Raw genomic sequence first — 18460 nt, 5'->3', positions numbered from 1 at the left:
GATGGATGGAGTGGGTAGTATTTGGTTTCATAGATGTCGTTTGGCATAATCATGGTGAACAGAAGAGAGGGGACACTTCTCTTTAGGGTGGGAAGCATGCTTAATTAGGTGAGCATGTTTGAGAAAATATCTACAGCTTGCTCTATACCTTGGACTTCCAAAGCTTTTCTTCTGTAATCCTAAAGCACTTTTTTATTTTACAAATCTTATTTTATGATCTTTCACAAGGAAAGAATCATATACGATCACTGTTTCAAACAGAAAGTGTGAATAGATATTTGTCATTCTTGGACTATGCCAAACCTCAGAAACTTTCCATTTTCAGTTTCCTTCTTATTTTTTAGGCAGAAATTCCTTTTATAACAGCCCAGTAAAATGCATCTTTTGTCGAAGAACTCTTCCTGGCTTTTTTGGGTCACCCCTGCCTCAAGTGTTTCATTACTATTATAGTCAAGAAGTTTTTTAAAAAATTCTAATCCAAATAATTTTTTGCCGCAGTTGAGATGGTTCCTACCTGTCTTCAGCTGAGACAGGGGAAAGCTGTCCTCTGTTGCCTGTACAGTATTACTTGCCAGACCTAAACCTTTAAATCCTCCCAAGGCGTTTTGGCCTCTGTCCTCTTCTCCACTCTTTCATCCTGAGTCTCTGCTCCAAACGCTCTGCAGGTTCTCGGGCTCACTTTAGCTTTGGCAGTGTTGCTTCTGTCTCAGGGAAGCAGCTGGGGTTGCATGACTTTGTCGGGGGTGTTGGGGTCCCTTTTTCTGGTACAAAAGCCTCTGTCCCCCCCCAGCCCCACTCCACGCGCGCACTCCGCTCCCTCCTGTTGCTCTTCATCTCTCCTCCTCCCCGCGCCTTCCCTCTGTGGGGTGATGGACGGAGGCCTGCTTGCTGCCGGGCCCCGCTCGAGCCGGGCTGGGCCCCTCCACTTCCCAGCTGTCGTGCCCTCTCTCCATCCACCTTCCTTTAAGCGCGTGGTCTGGGTGGGGCGGCGTTGCTGGGCGGGTGGCGAGCAGCGTGTCCTGAAGGAAGTGACCGTGTGCTGTTTTGCAGTGCGTCCCGTGGTGGACGTAGTGGCCCTCAAGTCCCTACCTCTCAGCCAATCGCAACCCACCTCCTGCCGCCTCACTCATTACCATTGGTTCCTCCAGCTCTGGGGCGGCAGGTGGCAGCCCGCCGCCTGCGCCCCGCGCCACTCAGTGCAGACACTGCTGCATCTGTGCACCACGCAGGTAAGGCTGCTGGGGGCCGCTGGAGTCACGTCTGCAGGCTCCAGTCTGGAGACTCCGGACTCCTGGAGCGTGTCCCCGAGTCAGCGAGGACGCTTTTGCCCTGACCTGTGTCGGCCAGGCAGCAGCTGCTCGTCAGGCAACCGTAGGGCGTGCTTAGGCCTTGCCTCCCAGTAGCTCTCCCAGCTGGGTTACAGTGTAAGGGCCCCGCTATCGTGCTAAATCGCGTGTTACAAACAGCCCACACGTCATTTATACTGATTTCCCAGGAAGTATCAGGAGGGATCTCTTCTGTTCACTCTTTTTGGAAGATGGCATTCAACCCAAATCGAAAGGAACGCTAATTCTTGTCCCAGAAGCCTCCTACAGCCCCCTTCTGAGAGTTTCCAGCAGTGAGTGTTTTGCGGCACCCGTTGTGGGAAGCAGGAGATGTGTGTTTGTCTCCACTCTGTTGCCGGCTGATATCTTCTTGGTTTCTAGCTCATCCAACGGGTGGCACGGGCAGAGTGTCGTGTGAACCTGGAGCAGAACTTCAGCTGTGCTTGTAACTATGGCGTGAATGTGGTCAGAGACCTTTTCCTTTGGGTGCAGCATAGGTGCTCCTCCACTGGGTCTTGTTTCTACAGCTGACACAAAGAAAATGAAAAATGTCATCGAGGCCAGTGTTGCAGCAAGGACACGGCTGGTGGTGGTGCCCGACTGGTGCCCGACTGGTCGCTGGGTTTCTTTTCCTGACAAAAGTGGTGCTCATTTGTTTGGCCAGGTGGGGTGGCTTATGATGGACCGCTTCTAATAATACTGTATGATTATTTATACATTTACTAGGCCCCATAACAATCCATTTGCACAGGCATGGTAAACGTTATCCCCACAGATGGAGACACTGAAGCACAGAGGGGCTACTGATTAATTCAGAACGAGGCCTGGGGAAGAATGGTAATGGCCACCCTTCGTTGAACCCCAGCGTGTGCCAGGCATGGGGCTCGTACCGTACAGAATTACATCAGGACTTGCTTTACTCACACATAACAGCATATCCAAATAATACTGACTAGGTTTATTTTAAAGGTTTATTTTTTTTCTCTCAGTTAAGACAGTCCAGAAATAGGTAGGGCTGGCACGTAGCTCCAGAGCCACCAAAGGGTCTGTGTTCCTTCTGTCTTTCAGCTTCACAGTGTTTAGATCGTGGCTTCCATTTCCATGGGTTGCCTAATGGTCCAAAATAGCTGCTAGAGTTCTAGCCATCATGGCTGTATTCTAGGCAGGGAGGAGGAGGAAAGGGGGAAGTATGCGAAGAGGGAATGCCTCTGAACGGAGAATTTCCCCAAACGCACTGATCTTCTGCTCGTGTCTCCCTGGCCACCTCTAGCAGCCAGGGAGGCTTTGAAAAGTGTAGATTTTTAGCTAGGCACATTGATGCCCTGAATAGTAGGGTCCTGTTAGTAAGGAGGGAAAGGAGCATGAACATGGGTGAGGCAGCTGGCTGCGTTACATATAGCCCTAAAGAGCCCTCCAGTGTATGGAACTTACCCTCATTTTATGGATGAGGAAGCTGAGACCAAAAATGTAATGATCTGCCCGAGGTCACTCGGCCAGGAAGGAACAGCCAAGGCAGGATTGGAGCCTAGATTTGTGCGTTTTGGGGCTCTTTTCTTTTTCACTATTTTCTTTCCACTGAGTTTATCTTTTATTGTGGGCACTATACTGAGTGTTCCACAGACATTATTTGATTTAAATCATCACAAGATCCCTGCACTTCAAGGCAGCGTTATCCCCATTGTACAGGGGAGAGATCGGAGAGGTTACACTCAGCCCCAGGTGGTTCCAGAGCCTCTGATCCCTGCTCTGGAGCTTTTTCTGTTCTGATCCTAACAACCTACTTGTAAAATTATAGATTTCAAAATAATAGTAAGAATCCTATTCTGTAATTTGACAAATAAAATCCTTGGCATTTCTCCAGCATAAGACATTGCAGAGACCGAAGCATGTTATTAAGCTAGAAAGAATTCCATGTAAGGTTTCGATAAGTGTAATTATTTTATAGCTTTGTTCCTGGCTGATTTCATTAGTGCTTCCTATAGGCTCATACATCTTGTAAGTCTGAGGAATTATTTGCCTTCAATTTTTAAATTAAAAAATAAATGTAAAATTTCACCTTTTTTCTGAGCTATTAATTGCTTCTGGAGAAGTGGCTTGTATTTTTTAGATGCCACTTCAAAACTGTTCTCATTTTATACTGGCATCTAGGTACCATATTTCGGTTTTTATGATCTGATTAATTCTTTCAAGCTTATTATAATAATGTGATTATTTGAAAATGAGCTTATAGCTACTTATAAGCATTCTGGTAATTGTAAGTAGGTGAAAAAACCAGATTTTTAGCATTCATTATTTTCATTTCTTTCCCCATCTCTGTGAGTATCAATTTTGGATCTCTGTTACCCCAGCAACAAGCTGTGACATCACAAATGATAGCTTTTTGGGTGGAAAGCCAATGGTTGATCTCAACTCTTTGTTAAGAAACAAAGGTCTTGTTTTCATGTAAATGAATGTAATTGTACAGCTTGCTGTTGGAAAGTCTGTAGTTAAGGTTGCATGTAGAATCCTGTTAGTTTTGGTTTCAGTCTCTCCTGTCTGCAGTTATGAATACGGACCATCAGGCATTTGGTTCCGTGGAAAGAGAGCAGTTGCTAAGCTAGGTGAGGTTGCTGAGTGTCTGTCGAGTGTGTCTGGGTGATCCAGGAAGACGGCCGTCCGCTGTGAGGCCACCGCAGGCACTCACTGCCCAGGACTGAAGGGCAGTGACATGATCGTAAGTGACTTCAGTGTCTGTTGTGTGTGTGTGGAGACCAGATGGTGCTCAGGACTCATTCAGAGCTCTCTCGCATGTGTCACTATCTTGCCTTGTGCCATAGCTAATCAAAAAAAATTTTTTTTCTAATCTCAAGTAAAAAATATTTTCCGTAAAACATAACTGCTTGGGCAGAAGATATCAGACGGAAAGCGTAATCACTGTTCTAAGATTTAAGAGCTCAGAATTAAGAAAGCAGACCAACCACAGACAAATTCTGAGCAAGAAGATTCTCTGGGTAAACCCACCTCGAAGCTCTGTCTCTGCCACTGCGTTGACGTGTGCGTGCCTGACTGCTCTCTTTCTGCTTGTGTCCTTTTGATTTCAGGCCTCCTCACAAATCCCAGGCTGACTCCACAGCGGAGAGAACAGTAGACAGTGTGTCTTGCGGCACCCCGCTCTGTGTGATCACGAATCGTGCCCCACCTAGCACTGCCAATGGGGTCACAGCTGCCGCTCTGCTCTCCACTCCTGGGACAGACTCCTCTGTGGAAGCCAGGGAGAGGAGGAGGTGGGTCACGACTGATGTCACTTGTGGGGCTCTGCTCTGAGGGAGTAGGTAGAGGGGTGGGCGGGAAGTGTTTCCCCCAATCGCACACACTTCTGTGAAAACGGGTCTTCATGTTACAGCTTGGGTTTTCTATTTTGCCTCTGGGAGATTTTTGGTGGAGATCTTAATTCTTTCTGATTAGTTAACATAGGTACTTCTTCTGTTATGGATCTAGGCATTTCTTCTTTCTGTTTGTCTTACGAGAGAGATCACCGTCAGGCACTATTTCCCCCTTTTGTGATGGAGCACCTGAGCAGAGAGAAGCATCTTTGGTTTTGCTCTGGGTGGTCCACGATGACTTCTGGCAGCAAAGAAAAGCAGTGGTATGATAAAAGGCTCAGAGAAACAGAGCTAGGATGTACAGTTTTGATTAATTTGAGAAGAATACCAGAAAAGGAAGTGGATGGCACATGATGATACTGTAGAGGGACGGTGGCCAACTGTTCTGCAGGCTCCTTGGAGGGATGGTGGGAGCAGCTGTGAGCTGACCTCAGAGAGATCTAAGGCAGAAGCTAAGAGAACCTTCTGAGCATCAGGATTAAGAGACCATGGAAGGTGTGACCAAGGAGAACAGGCCATTTTCTTCCACTAGAAGAAGTGGTAAAAATAGAATGCATTCCATTTGGGAGTTTCAGATCTACATAAAGACTGAAGCCATAATTATCCCTTTTTTAAGACTAGAAAAAGAGGTCAAATCTTATACCAAAATTTAGATTTCACTTTGACTTCATTTTATTTTGAATATCCAAAGGAAGGAGGTGTTATATTTCTGAGTGTGTCTATATGTGTAACAAGTCAGAGTGTCTTTTCATCTACAAGGTACAATGAGTTAAACTTTTTAGACGTTCGTTTATTATAAAGATAGCTCTAAGACATGCATTTTGAGAAGAAATAGAAGGAAGATATTAAGTTGAAAAATAGTGTTTTTCTTCCTTTCCTCCCTTTCTTTTTTCATTTCTTTACGTAAAACTTGAAGAAATTCCATTTTCTGGGCTAACAGATTGTAGAGCTAACAGTCGTCATCTTTTAATAGGCTTCCAGCCAGGAAAGTTTTAATAAATCAATCTTCAATATTTAATGTCTATGTATTTCATAGCTCAGACGTTACTTAGATACTGTTAGTTTCATCTGGAAACTAAATGCAAAAGCAGTCTTTCATTAGCTGGGGAAAAAACTCTCTTTAAAAACTCCTTCTGAGCTGAGACAAGTGAAATGAGTTAAATTCATCATTAAGATCATGGTCCCTGGAAGGATGCGTAAACCAGGTTCTTTATCAAACTGCATTATTAAATATTTGGTTGCATGAACCATTATTTAGAGAAATCTGGAGAAACAATTACTGTCTTCTGGGAATTTTATAACCTGTGTGATCAATGACCTGCTACAGATTGTGATTTTTGTTTTAGAAGTTCTATTCAAGCCACAAATATTTATTGAGTACCAGCCGTGTGCCACATGTTTTATAGAACTAGGATGTATTTCCTCAAGGAGCAGCAAATGTAAGAATAAAAGAATTAGGTCAAGATATTAATGAATTGTAATATGAATGTGGTATATCAAGATGAGAGCATTTTAGGGATGGCACAAAATAGGGATAGATATTTGTTAGATAAATAATTACTACATAATAAAATAAATAAATAGCTGGCACAAGATAAATAGCTGGGAGAGTATTCGATAAAGAGCTGTTGGACTCAGTCACTCGATCTGCAGCAGCGTTTATTCCTCCCAGAGTTTTCTGAGCACCTGCTGCTGCCAAGCACCGTGACAAGCGCAGACCGAACAGCCGTGAGCTGACGAGTATGGTCTGAGCCCCCGCGAGGTGTATACGCTAGGGAAGAGGAACGACGGTAATTACACTTGTGATAGATGCTGTGCCTGGTGCCTTACAGAAGATCCGCCTACCGTAGACTCGCCTTCTCTGGGGGGATCAGAGAAAGTCACTCTCAGGGTGTGATGCCCGAGTGAGAACTGCAGGGCAAATAACAGCCAGGGGAGGGGCAGGGGCGGGTGTTCCAGGCAGAGCAGGCAGCCACCGCAGACACCGAGCGGAGGATGGTGCTCGATCCTTCAGAGGAGCCGGAAGGAGACGTGGCAGCTGGAGTGCAGAGAGTGAGGGACAGAGCCGTCTGCGGTGAGGCCCGCGGCGCAGGCAGGGCTCCGTGATGCAGTCTCACCCCCAGCGAGGAGGTTGTGGGTTTATGTGCCGAGAACCATGGTGAGCCACTGGAAGAGTTTTTTGAACCGCTTTGCAGAGATGTGCTTCACACAGCGTGTAATTCACCAGTTCAACGCAGCCATCACCACAGTCAATTTTAGAGCATTTTCATCACCTTAAAAAGAAATCCCGTACCCTTTAGCTGTCACCACCCCGTCTGCCCATTCCCCAGAGGCCTAAGCAACCACTCATCTACTTTCTGTTTCTGTCAAGTTGCCTGCTCTGGAGATTTCATCTAAACGGAATCAGAATGTGGTCTTCTGTGACTGGCTCCTTGCCCTTAGCGGCATGTTTTCAAGAGTCATCTGCGTTGTAGCGTGCATCAGTACTTTATTCTTTTCATGGCCGGATACTGTTTCGTTACGTGGATACACTGCATTTTGTTTGCCATTCATAGGTTGGGGACATTTGGATTGTTTCCACCTTTCAGCTATTTGAAGAATGTTGTTATAAACATTCATGTGCAAGTTTTTATATGAACATATGTTTTCATTTCTCTTGGGTGTGTACCTAGGAGTAGAATTTCTGGGTCATCTGTCAGTAGAAGATTTTAGACAAAAAAAAGTTGATGTGACTTACATTTTTAAAAATTCTGCCTTTTAAACTCTGGTTGCAGTATTGCATACGAAGTGGACAGGGGAAGAATGGACAGGAATGGATGTGAGATGACCAGTTAGGAGACCACTGCAGAGGAGCGAGCGTGAAGAAGAGCAGTAGCTGGCACTGAGGTAGTCGTTGGAAGAGATGGAAAAGAGTGAATGTGCTCAACGTTTATTTACGGGGTGCTTCCAGCAGCATGGCAAGCAGGCCCACAAGGGCCCTGTTCCTATTACAAACAGACGAAAGGGTGGCTCAGTTCAGAAGAATGAAAGGGAACTCTCAGGTGACAAAAATGAAGAGACCCCAAAAGCCAGAATGGTCTGAGTGGCCGAGGGTGGTATGAGACCTAGAGTCTGGAGGCTCCGGTGTAGTGCCGTGTGTGGATGTAAGACACGTGGCTGTGGACCTGACTAGGCTTGGATCCATCACCAAGAACCTGTGTAGAGCTGGAATTTTCAAAGGGCTGCCCAGTTCTTTGCCCACGGTCCAAAGATGTGTCAAGAGTCCGGGCAGGTTTTTTTCTTAAGAATATATATAGGGACTTCCCTGGTGGCACGGTGGTTAAGAATCCGCCTGCCATTGCGGGGGACACGGGTTTGAGCCCTGGTCCAGGAAGATCCCACATGCCGCGGAGCAGCTGAGCCGGTGTACCACAACTACTGAGCCTGCGCTCTAGAGCCTGAGAGCCACAGCTACTGAACCTGCATGCCACAGCTAGTGAAGCCCATGTGCCTAGAGCCCGTGCTCTGCAACAAGAGAAGCCACCGCAATGAGAAGCCTGCGCGCCGCAACGAAGAGTAGCCCCCGCTCGCCGCAACTAGAGAAAGCCCGCACGCAGCAACAAAGACCGAATGCAACCCCAAAATCAATCAATCCACTTCTTACCTAAAAAAAAAAAAGACTGTATATATTTTTTAAAGAATATGTTTATATATTCTTTCTGAGATTCTTCTCCATTATAGGTTATTACAAGATATTGAATATAGTTTCCTGTGTTATACAGTAGTCTTTGTTGTCAGAAAAATCTTTTATGGGATATTTTTACTACCCATATAGTTTGGAAAGCCCAAGCCAAGAATTTAACATAGGAAGTAGGTCTGTACTCTTAAAATTTGGGGGCCATCATGGCACAAACAAATTCAAAACTACCTTGAAGATAAACACATCTTCAACCTGGGGTCCAAGGGATTTCTGTGCAACAGTCCCCACCAGAGACAAACTCACACAGGACACTGGGAACACTGGAGAGGGAGAGGCACCGTGAGGGAGAGCTCCCGGGGCAGCGTCTAGATGCTCAGGATGCAGATGAGCGGCAGACAGAAACCTCAGACCGTGACTTCAGTCGGCGGTGTTGACAAAAATTAGTCAGTTGATCTAAGAAGTGGAGAATTTTATTTGAGCCGGATTTGCGGATTATAACCTGGAAGAACGTCTCAGCAAGCTCCAAGAACTGTTCCGCCCGTTAGAGGTCACGGCACAGTAGCATAAGTTTTTGAGACACAAGGCCGTACGCGAAATGACGTCTTATTGACGGGTCACACGAGCCACGTCTGAGCATCATCGTGGCCCCATCAAGAAGGAAGGTTATCTTTAAGGCGCTGCTTGTTGGTGCTGGGAGAACGCTGCTCTTCGTGGCTGAGCAGGTGTTCCTGCCGATGGAGGTTTGGTCGACGTAAAATGCAGATACGCCCTGCACAGTAAGGGGGAGAGCGGGGGCCAGAGGGCAGAGCAGATGTGTTTATGTCTGAATTGTTCTGGTCTTGCCATAAAATATGAACTTTATTTCACAGTAACAATAATTAGAAGTGACCAGCTGTACTAAAGATAGAGCAAGCAATCTAGAGGAGCAGTGAGGTAAGTGCATCAGGAGTCGCTGTTGAGACAGAAGGTGTTGCACATGCACTGTTGTATCCGGTAGAGAGCTGCTACGGGAACTTGCGTGTGTAAGGCGTCTAACAGCCGTCTAGTGAGAGGCTGCCGTGTGCCCGGCGCGGGGGCGTTAAGGATCCAAGGTCAGGGAAAAGCTAGCCCGTGTCCGTGTGGAAGGCAGCTCGGAAGCTGCAGTACAGTGTCTGATGTGGGAACAGAGGGGGTCTGGAGTAGAGGGGCAGGGAAGGGGCCGCAGAGGAGGTGCCTGGGCTTGAGTTTTGAGAGGCTGGTCATAACAGGAGGGTGGTATTTTAGAGGGACATGAGAAATTCGGGGAACAAGTTCACTGTGCCTGGCACTGGGAGGAGGGCAAGGCCAGTGCAGCGTTTCCGCAGGTGTCTTGTGTGAAGTAGGTTTAGATGCAGAAAAAAAGTGTTCTGTGGCCCAGCGAATTTGTGAAACGACGGCTTAAACACAGGTAAACGGTTGCTCCGAAACCTGGTGATCGCTCCTCTCCAGGGCGTGGGGCTGGTTAGAATTTGCAGCAGTTGCCAGATTTCTGTGTCCGTCGAATAGTTTTGTTTTTTCACAGAAACCTAACTGGTACTCCATTGGGAATACTTTGGAAATTGTGGCGCTAGAGAGAGGCGGGCAGGAACCACATGGTGTAGTTTCTGTCTGTGCTGTGCTGAGAAACTTGAACTTCCGCTCTCAGAGCTGTGGACTGGAGTGCTTTCAGCCGGAGAATGGCTTGATCAAATAAAACGTCATTTAAGCCTTTACAGAATTAAAGCCGTTCAGTTTCTCCTTCAGACAAACACACGCTGAAAAAAAAGCACATGTTTTGAAAACAACTAAATGTTCCTTCTGAAAGAGCATGCTGGGTACTAATTCTTCTCTTGAAGCTGCAGCTTTCTCTGTAATCAGCTCCTTGTGGAAGCATTTTGGCTCTTGCTGGGAAATGGAGGCCTGGAGCCTGTGTTGACAGGTCCCGTTGGAAACAATTAGCATCGGGCAAATGGGTCTTCAAACTGGCCATAGCAAGACCTGCCCAGCGGAAAAGTCATCTCAGAAAGAATCTCTGTTTGCAGGGTAACTAGAGCTCGTGCATTGGGGTGTGGGTCTTCCCATGGAACCGGCACACCTGACTTTCCCTTTCTGAGCCGGTTTTGTTCGAAGAGGGGGGAAGTGGGCGCGTGCAGCGCTGGCCAGGGAGCGGGCGCCACTCTCCCCGGGTGGGGGGTGGCCCTTCGCTCAGCCTGTGAACTACAGATATGATTACAGATTCATCAGTAGACAGGGCTGGATGCAAGTGGTCATTATGATACCAAATCGTGATCAACACGGAGAGGTTAACACTAGATTTTTCTGAGGGATGATGGGTAATTTTTATTTTATTTTTATTTTTTCCTGTATTTTCCAAAGTTCCAGAGTGATGAAGAATTACCATTGTAATGGAGGTGGGGGGCAGGTGAGCTTGAAAAAAAATTAATTCTGTGGACAACAGTCTCTGTTATGATGTAAGTCTGTGAAGATGGCCACAGTCATTGAAGAGTAGACACAGTAGTCAAGCGAGTCAAGGTAATTTATGCAGGATTCTAGATAATTTGTGATTTTGTTACATAAGCTCAGGGCAGGACCTCTGAAAGTTTATTACTTTTGAGAAGGGCACAGTCTTGGATTTACAAAGTTCCTTTTTTAAATTTTCTTTCTTTTTCTTTGTTTTTTTTTTTCTGAAAAGCTCCCCTGTGACCAGTGTGTTCCTTTTACCTGATGGAAAGGAAGAGGAGCTATGCCCCTGTTTTGCAGATGGAAATGCTGAGGCCCTAAGAGCATGGAGTGATTTGCCTGATATCACACCTTGAGTCAGGCACAGTGGAGACCATAACTCAAGCCTCTTTTTCCTCCCCATTGAACTCACTAACCATTTCTTCCTTTGGATTAACAAAAAGTTTTGGTCCAGGGGCCAGTCCATCTCCACCAGTGGCCTCGAACGCGGCAGTCTCTGCCTTCATGGCACTCTGATCACTGCATCCCATTTTGGGGTTGCTCCTGAGGACGGTAGAAACCACCAGCGTCCTCCGATTGGGCAGGGGTTGACCGGGCTGGCAGACGGCAGGGTGGAGAGGGCACACGGCACGCAACTGGCAGAAGGCGGCAGGGTGTCAGGGCAGGCAGCAGCTGTCGCAGGGCGTGGCAGCTGCCTGCATTCCCAAAGCCCCAGGTTTTCCTCAGCAACAGCGTCAACAGTGTCAACAACTCCCGGGGCTAATGTTGGAGTCTGCGGGCTCCCGCCTTTGATCCTCTAGCCCCAGCCCTGAATTTTACACCTTCTTTTTTATTGGTGCCCTTCCTTTTCTTGTAGAAATGGCCAAAACAGTTTTTCTCTACAAGAAGCTAAAGTTATTTGTCTTTCCCAGATAGCTCACATGCGACTTGCTTTGTTTGGTCTGTTCACGGCCGAGTCATATATACTGCACGTGCTGACCTTCTTGAATCCTTTGGGGTCTTTATAAGCTGGGTAGTTATTCCACTAAGTGAAGCTGTCAGCAGATTAATTTGGCATCGTCTTTGGAATGTCAGAAATTTAAAACAAGTAATTAAACACTGAGTCATGGTTTTTAAAAGTTGTTTGACTCATCTCCCTGTCTCCAAGCTAAAGTCAGGCAGTTGTCAATTCAAGGAGGTGTTCTAGAGAAGAGGTTCTCAAGCTCCTCCAGCCTCTCTCAGTTCTTGTTCTGAAATGAGTATTTTCTTTCCCTGAGAGCCCGCAGCAGTGCTGAGCTTACCAGGCTTTTCTCTGCTGGTATAAGCAGTTCTCTCTCTTCCTAACTAGGAACAGGAGGAGAGTGAAATGTTTGCAGCGGTCGGTACATTCTCTTAAGTATTGCCGTGCTGGAGGTTTCTGGGTTGCTTGTATGATTAGTTATTATGTTAGCCCATTAGCTGTTAAAGATTACGCTTGCTTGACTCCTTTCTTGCCATAGTTAGGAGGTCAGTTTCTGCTGTTTTGTCGCTGAGCACACGCCATGTCGTGCAGCATTGGGTGTTGTTGATTCTGGGGGCCGCTTTTTTCATGTCTCACAAGCTCCGCCATCAGGACATGTCATCACTGCCAGTTGTCATCCCCACACGTGTGTGCATTTGGTCATCGGTGCTCACGTTACTTCTACTGGGTTATGTGCACTGCTGGTACTAAATATGTCTAAATAAGTCTGAAAGAGCCCTTTCAATAACTATTAAAGTAAGTAATTTTTAAATGGTGATAAAAGAGCATGTGTGATTGACACCTGATTGGCACCGCTTCCCTTTCTCGGTGGTAAAGTGCTGGTGCGTCCTGCAGTTGATGACGGGCCAGATCTGATGGCACTAGTTAGCCAGTGGGAAAGATGCTGTTGGTCTGTATTTAAAAACACCAAGTGGGAAGTGACTATAATGCATGTGGGGTTTCTTTTTGGGGTGATCAAAATGTTTTTAAATTGATTATGGTGATAATTGCGTAACTATGAGTATACTGAAAGCCACTGAATGGTACACTTAAATGGGGATGTGAATTATATCTCAGTAAAGCTGTTTAAAAATAACACTCGGACCATTTCGCCCCACTCGGCAGTTCTGGGAAAGAAGACCTGGTTGGTGCCTGCTGAGACTTACTACAGTAAGATGCAAGGGCCTGGAATTTTCAAGTCTTATTATCTTTTTTCTGTATTTCTGTTGCTAAACACAGCTGCTGAGACATGAACCCTCTTCATTTCCAGAGACAGTGGCGTTTGTCACACAGTTCCTCAGCACACCACCTAACATTTCAGGAGTGGCGGCTTAAAAATGTCCCCCCCCCCACAGGACACACGCATTCCAGAGGCGGCCAGGAAGCCGGCTGCCTGAAGCTGCAGAGCCTCTGGCGGCTCTGCCCCAGCTCCCAGCCACTTCAGAGTACAGCCAGCAGTCACCCGACACCTGCTGCACAAAGCTCTTATCAGCCGTGTGTTTACAGTTAATCTCCTTCTGATAAAGTGGTTCTTTTTTCAGAGCTGTGAGTGTTGGTGACATGTGGGAGGGACCAAAATTTTGTGCCCTCACTCAAGCCCCCCCCATACCAGGTGATTTTCCCATGTTGGAAGAAGATGGTCGCTTGTGACAACCTCACAAAACGAGCTCTAGTGTTTACTAAGGAAGGACAGCCGGAGGAGTGGGCACTTTTTCAACAAATTGGGCTTCTGGGAAAGCTGTTGCACAGGTGTGTGGCAGGTGTGTCTGAGGTGCTTGACCTCTCACCTGTGATGGTTTGATCTGGCAGTGGAGTCCTTGCCGTTCCCGGTTTTATGGAAATGGGAGGCGCAGGAGGTTGATCTTTGTGTTCTGGGTTTGCGGGCCGACTGGTGTGCCGAGCTGGGCACCCGTGAGCACTGGGCCTGGAGGGGCAGGAGCCGCAGGTGAGTGTCTGCTTGGCAGCTCTGATGGCCGAGAGCGTCCTTCTGCTCTCCGTCCGCGTCTCTTCCTGGTGGTTCTTTGGGAAGCTGGCTGGTTGCGCACACCATTTGGGCGCTATGGTTGGGGTGGGGGGATGGTAAGAATAAGATGCAGTGTTTGGAATAACCAGTTGGCAACTATTCTGGTTTTTCTTCCTATTCCTAATTGATTTAAACATGTGCGCTGACTTAAGGATCCCATCCAAGAGATTAGAGTGGCAGAGGACGGTTAAGAATTTCAGGAAGTAGAAACATGCATCTCTTTTTAAGAGGAAACTGGTATCAGTAATGTTATACTTAAGTTGGATAGTAGTACACAGGTGGTGGTTGTATTGTTTATATCCTTTATAGCTTAAGTATTACATAGTATATATTTTAAGTAAATAAGACGGGAAAAATGTCAGATATTTAGGGCAATTACAGGGAGAAGCTGGTTTGGGTATGTGAAGGCATAGATCGCTCCTTGAGTTGGCCTTTGAACAGGAAATTATAAAATGAAGAGACTAACTCATTGAGGTCTGGGTAAAAGCACTTTGCTTACTACAAACTGTACAGTCAGATTGAATCTTTTCTATTTCATTTTTTTCATACTTTATTTTTTATTTTATTTATTATTATTTTTGGCTGCATTGGGTCTTCGTTGCTGCGCACGGGCTTTCTCTAGTTGCGGTGAGCGGGGGCTACTCCTCGTTATGGTGCGCGGGCTTCTCATTGCGGTGGCTTCTCGTTGCGGAGCACGGGCTCTAGGCGAGGGCTTCAGTAGTTGTGGAACGGGTGCTCAGTAGTTGTGGCTTATGGGCTCTAGAGCTCAGGCTCAGGAGTTGTGGCGCACGGGCTTAGTTGCTCCGCGGCATGTGGGATCTTCCCGGACCAGGGCTCGAACCCGTGTCCCCTGCATTGGCAGGCGGATTCTCAACCACTGCACCACCAGGGAAGTCCCAATCAGGTTGAATCTTAATGGTAATAAATGTTTTCCCATACGTGTAAGAAGTTTCCTCATTGATCTTGGTTGCTCAGAGGACCAGATCGTAGACAGTTCAAAATGGGGCTGAGTCAGGCATTTAGGCGCCCCTGCGGCTGGCCGTCATCGCAGCCCCATGGGGAGACTGCTCGTTGGACCATCTGCCCAGCCTGCCAGAACTGGACTGTTCTCTCCCTGCTCCTCCTCTCCTCTCCTGTATTGTGTGTCTTTGGCGATCGTGCCACTTTGTGTTCCCTGAACGTGTTTGATGTCCGCGCTGACCCTTCTTTCTGGGACAGCCTTCTGTCACCTTCTCTGCTGAGCAGAGTTCTGTTCGTACCGTAAGAGCTCCTGAGATTCACCCCCCTGCCGCCTTCCCGTTCCCCCAGCCCCAGGCTGAAGCCGGGGTCCTCTTGCCGGTGTTCTTCTGTGGCCCTGTCCTTAGGGCTGGTCCAGCTGACACCCCTGCATCGGGAGCTCTGGGAAGTGCTCTTTCTGCTGGGTTTTCTTCATACCGCAGAGCCCACTACTCAGCAAGGTGTCGGGTAAATGGGTGGGGATGAACAAGCCGCTGTGTAGTGATCCTGGTGTCCAGAGGGGGGCAGCAGAGGCACGCCTGTTGACCCACTTCGCAGAAGGCTGGCTCCCCAAGACCCCGTCCTGTGTTTGGCTCGGGGTGCGGGTAAGCACGCCAACCCCATTCCACTTCAGGTGTTCTAGTGTAGGCAGAGAAGGTGTGTCCCCGCAGGTGGCGTTCCTTCACGTGAGAGCAGCAGGCACAGGCGGCAGCCCCCCGGGCTGCCAGGCAAGAGCCCTGGTTTGCTCTCCAGCTGAGTGCACAGCTTGTGCGTTGAGGTTGCCTTTTAGCTTCTGAATCGCTCCGTGTGGAGTTAGGAGGTGGCTGTCCTGCCGCTCGCGCGTTCAGTGCTGTGCGAGGACTGCAGGTGCGACACGAGAGAGGCCTGCCTGCCTTGTGCCCTCGAGACTGAGGGCGCCGGGTACGCGCCTCGGAAACCACGAGGCCGCGTGGGGGGTGGACCCTCAAGGGCAGACTGTGTAGGTGGCGTACTGCGCGCTCGGAGGAGGAGGCGGGCCCTGTGAGACGGGAGGCCGTGGCGGCATCTCAGGTGGCCTCAGACATGCGAAAGGTGTAGACTGGGTTAGAGAATTAGCGTTCTGAATGCTTACCGTACGCCAGTACTCCCTAGATGCATTTAATCCTCATAGATTTGTGAGACGAATAATACTATTTTCTTTAATACATATAAGAAAATTAAGGCTCAGATGACGGGCCCTGCCCACAGTCACAGAGCCAGTAAGTGGCAAAGCCAGGATTCAAAACCAGGTCTTTGGGACTTCACAGCCCACGTGCTCTGACCCCACCGGTCCGTGTCCGAGAAGCCGGTCTCCCCTGGGCCGTGCGATACCGTCAGCTGGCACTGTGGGCACAGGGGTTAGGCTCTCTTGATGTTTTGTTTTTTGAAGGAAGTATCTGTCTTGGGAGAAACCACTTCTGAAAGCAAAGTAAATTGAAAGCTTTCCGTCCTCTCTGGAATCCGAATGGGGAATCCGGGCTTTTGGAAACCAACTGAGGCATCGTCTTGGCGGCCATCAGGCTGGTCCAGCATTCTGTGCTGGGCGTAGGGAGTTTCCCTTGGGGAGGATCCCAGAGCCGGGGCGCACAGTGCTTCCCAGAAGGAGCACCAAGAGCTCACTGGTGACGGGGACGGAGGCGCACCTGCCCTCGTGCCTGTCCTCCCACCTTCTCATAGAGCCCCTCCTTTCCGGGCCTCCGCCTCACCCCACTCTCCCTGTCGCTCTCGAGGGAGGGCTCTGACCCCACTCTGTCCCCCACCTCCTGCTCCCTCTCCAGCCTGCCGAATCGGAGCCCTGCCCCCTCGCCCGTCCGGCGCCTCCACCGCGGACTCTCCGTGCACTTGGTCGTGGGCCACTGCCTTCTGGAACCTGTGTCTTCCACGGCCTCTGGTTCCAGTCTTCCCTGCCCCTCTGTCCTTCCCCGCCGCCCCTGCTCTGTGCTCTTCCAGCCCTTCCGCCTCGGCAGGCACCTGGGGCTTCCTGGGCTTCCTCCTCTTCTCCTCCCAGGACCCTCCTGAGCTGCTCTGCCGCCTCCTGCATCGCTCGGGTTTCTGCTTCCCGCCTGGATCTCCCTGCGGAGCTTCCTGACACCATGTGTACAGCGGCGCCTGACTTCTGGCGGCCACCCAGAACTCTAGCTGTATCTGGCCATTCTTTTCCTTTCCCGCATATTTCTTCATCTGTTTAAAGTATTGCTGCAGGTATGCATTTCCTTTAGCTCCCAGGTCCTCTTCAGGACAAGGGTATAAACAAATAAACCAAACCACTCCCTTCCCTCTGACCCTAAAAGGCAAGAAAGAGCCTTTCTTGTTAGTTAATGGCTAAGCTGACACTAGAACCCAGGAACACCGTTCCTAGTTAGAAACGGCAAGGAAAACCTGCACTAACGCCTGGCCGCCGTGGGGGCTGCGTCCTCTGCAGGAGAATTCGGTCTCTCTTGTCACCTGTCCCTTCCGGCTTGTCCGGGATGGCCGTACTGCATGTGAACGGCAACCTCTGGAGATACGAAAGCATCCTTTTCCAAGATGGAGTGTTGCTGATGGCAGACTTTTGGAAAATATCAGGGGACACTAAGAGAAGCCTAACATAAGACAGTACCCCCCTCCTGATGTTGCTAGATTTGGAAAAATGAATGTCTTGCTGCACGAATCCACACAGCTGGGGTGCCGTGGCACTAGGTGAAGAGCCCGTTTTCGTGTGGTGCTGGGGCCGGGCGGCTGGTCCTGCTCCCTTTAGGTCTCACCTGCCAGCGCTGTGACCCTGGGTGGGCGCTTCAGTGTTTCCTTGGGCCTCGGTCAGCTCTTCCGTAAAACAGGAATGATTTTATCCTCTCTACCTGAAGTCTTGAAGTTAGATCATGTGGCTCCTCGAACTCATAACATCTTTAGCCACAGGTCCGTGCTCTGTTCTTCTCTGGCTCATCCCCCTGCCCCGTAGCTGTCCCTGCGTGCTTCCAGGTTGATCTTTAGGAAGTTCCTTCTCACCTCTCTGAAATGTACCTGTGCCTGTGCAACCTCATTCACAGGATGTAGTCCAAGGAATGACAGGCCCTGGTAGAGGACCAGTAGGCATTCTGTAATTAATGACCGCAGCATCCCGAGTGCTGTAAAGACATACTCTCAACTTGGTTCCTGCCCCGTTTGAAGTTAACCGTTAAGTACCATTCTGTCTTCACAGATTTTAAATGTAGGACTCCCTAAAGCTATTCCAAACACCAGTTTCCTGTTAGTGGGCTCTGGATGAGAGATTATTCTCTCATCATTCTGGGGAAAACAGCTTTGTACTCTCCCTGGAAATCTTCTTGGTTATTTTCCTTTCATTCTTCTACTTCAAGTAGCTTTATTTTACTTAGCCCTTCAAACCTGCATGGAGAATATTTTCATGGGCATTAAGACCGCTTCCCAATGAATTATCCATTTCTGGGAAAAATAATTAAGGGGAGCTCTTTATTAGACCAGGTGGGATGGATATTCTAGCACCTTTCTTTCTTTCCCAAATCGCCACGCGGAGCTATTAACGTGAGGATGGAAACAGTGCAGCAGGAGCGGTGGTGATGCGAGAGCAACAGCCAGGCCGTCCGGTCCTCACAGCAGCCCTGCTGATTTCTGCTCATACCTATT

At 48.5% G+C, this 18460-nt stretch overlaps 2 protein-coding genes across 14 annotated transcripts in view; one reads left to right on the top strand and one right to left on the bottom strand.

Annotated features, from left to right (window-relative positions):
- Nucleotides 1-18460, bottom strand: part of LOC309611006 (uncharacterized protein) — a gene marked incomplete at its 5' end in the record, with an annotated part of 253615 nt that overhangs the window by 91184 nt on the left and 143971 nt on the right. The gene's annotated exons all lie outside the window — the stretch shown is intronic.
- The window catches only part of PPP1R12B (protein phosphatase 1 regulatory subunit 12B), a 206038-nt gene that overhangs the window by 82979 nt on the left and 104599 nt on the right, over nt 1-18460 (top strand). For 9 of the 13 annotated variants that reach the window (XM_082397271.1, XM_082397265.1, XM_082397273.1 and 6 more), the window contains one exon: nt 4406-4588. The exons of 1 other annotated variant lie outside the window; for it this stretch is intronic. In XM_082397271.1, coding sequence (XP_082253397.1) covers nt 4406-4588 — 183 coding nt within the window. Of the gene's footprint in view, nt 1-1050; nt 1195-4405; nt 4589-7461; nt 7574-18460 lie in introns of those variants that run through there. 3 more of the 13 variants (XM_082397266.1, XM_082397268.1, XM_082397267.1) reach the window with 3 other exon arrangements.

This window comes from Balaenoptera borealis (genome assembly GCF_965194805.1).
Source record: "Balaenoptera borealis genome assembly, chromosome: 1".
NCBI classification, from domain to species: Eukaryota; Metazoa; Chordata; class Mammalia; order Artiodactyla; family Balaenopteridae; genus Balaenoptera; species Balaenoptera borealis.
This window is presented reverse-complemented; position numbering and strand designations above follow the sequence as displayed.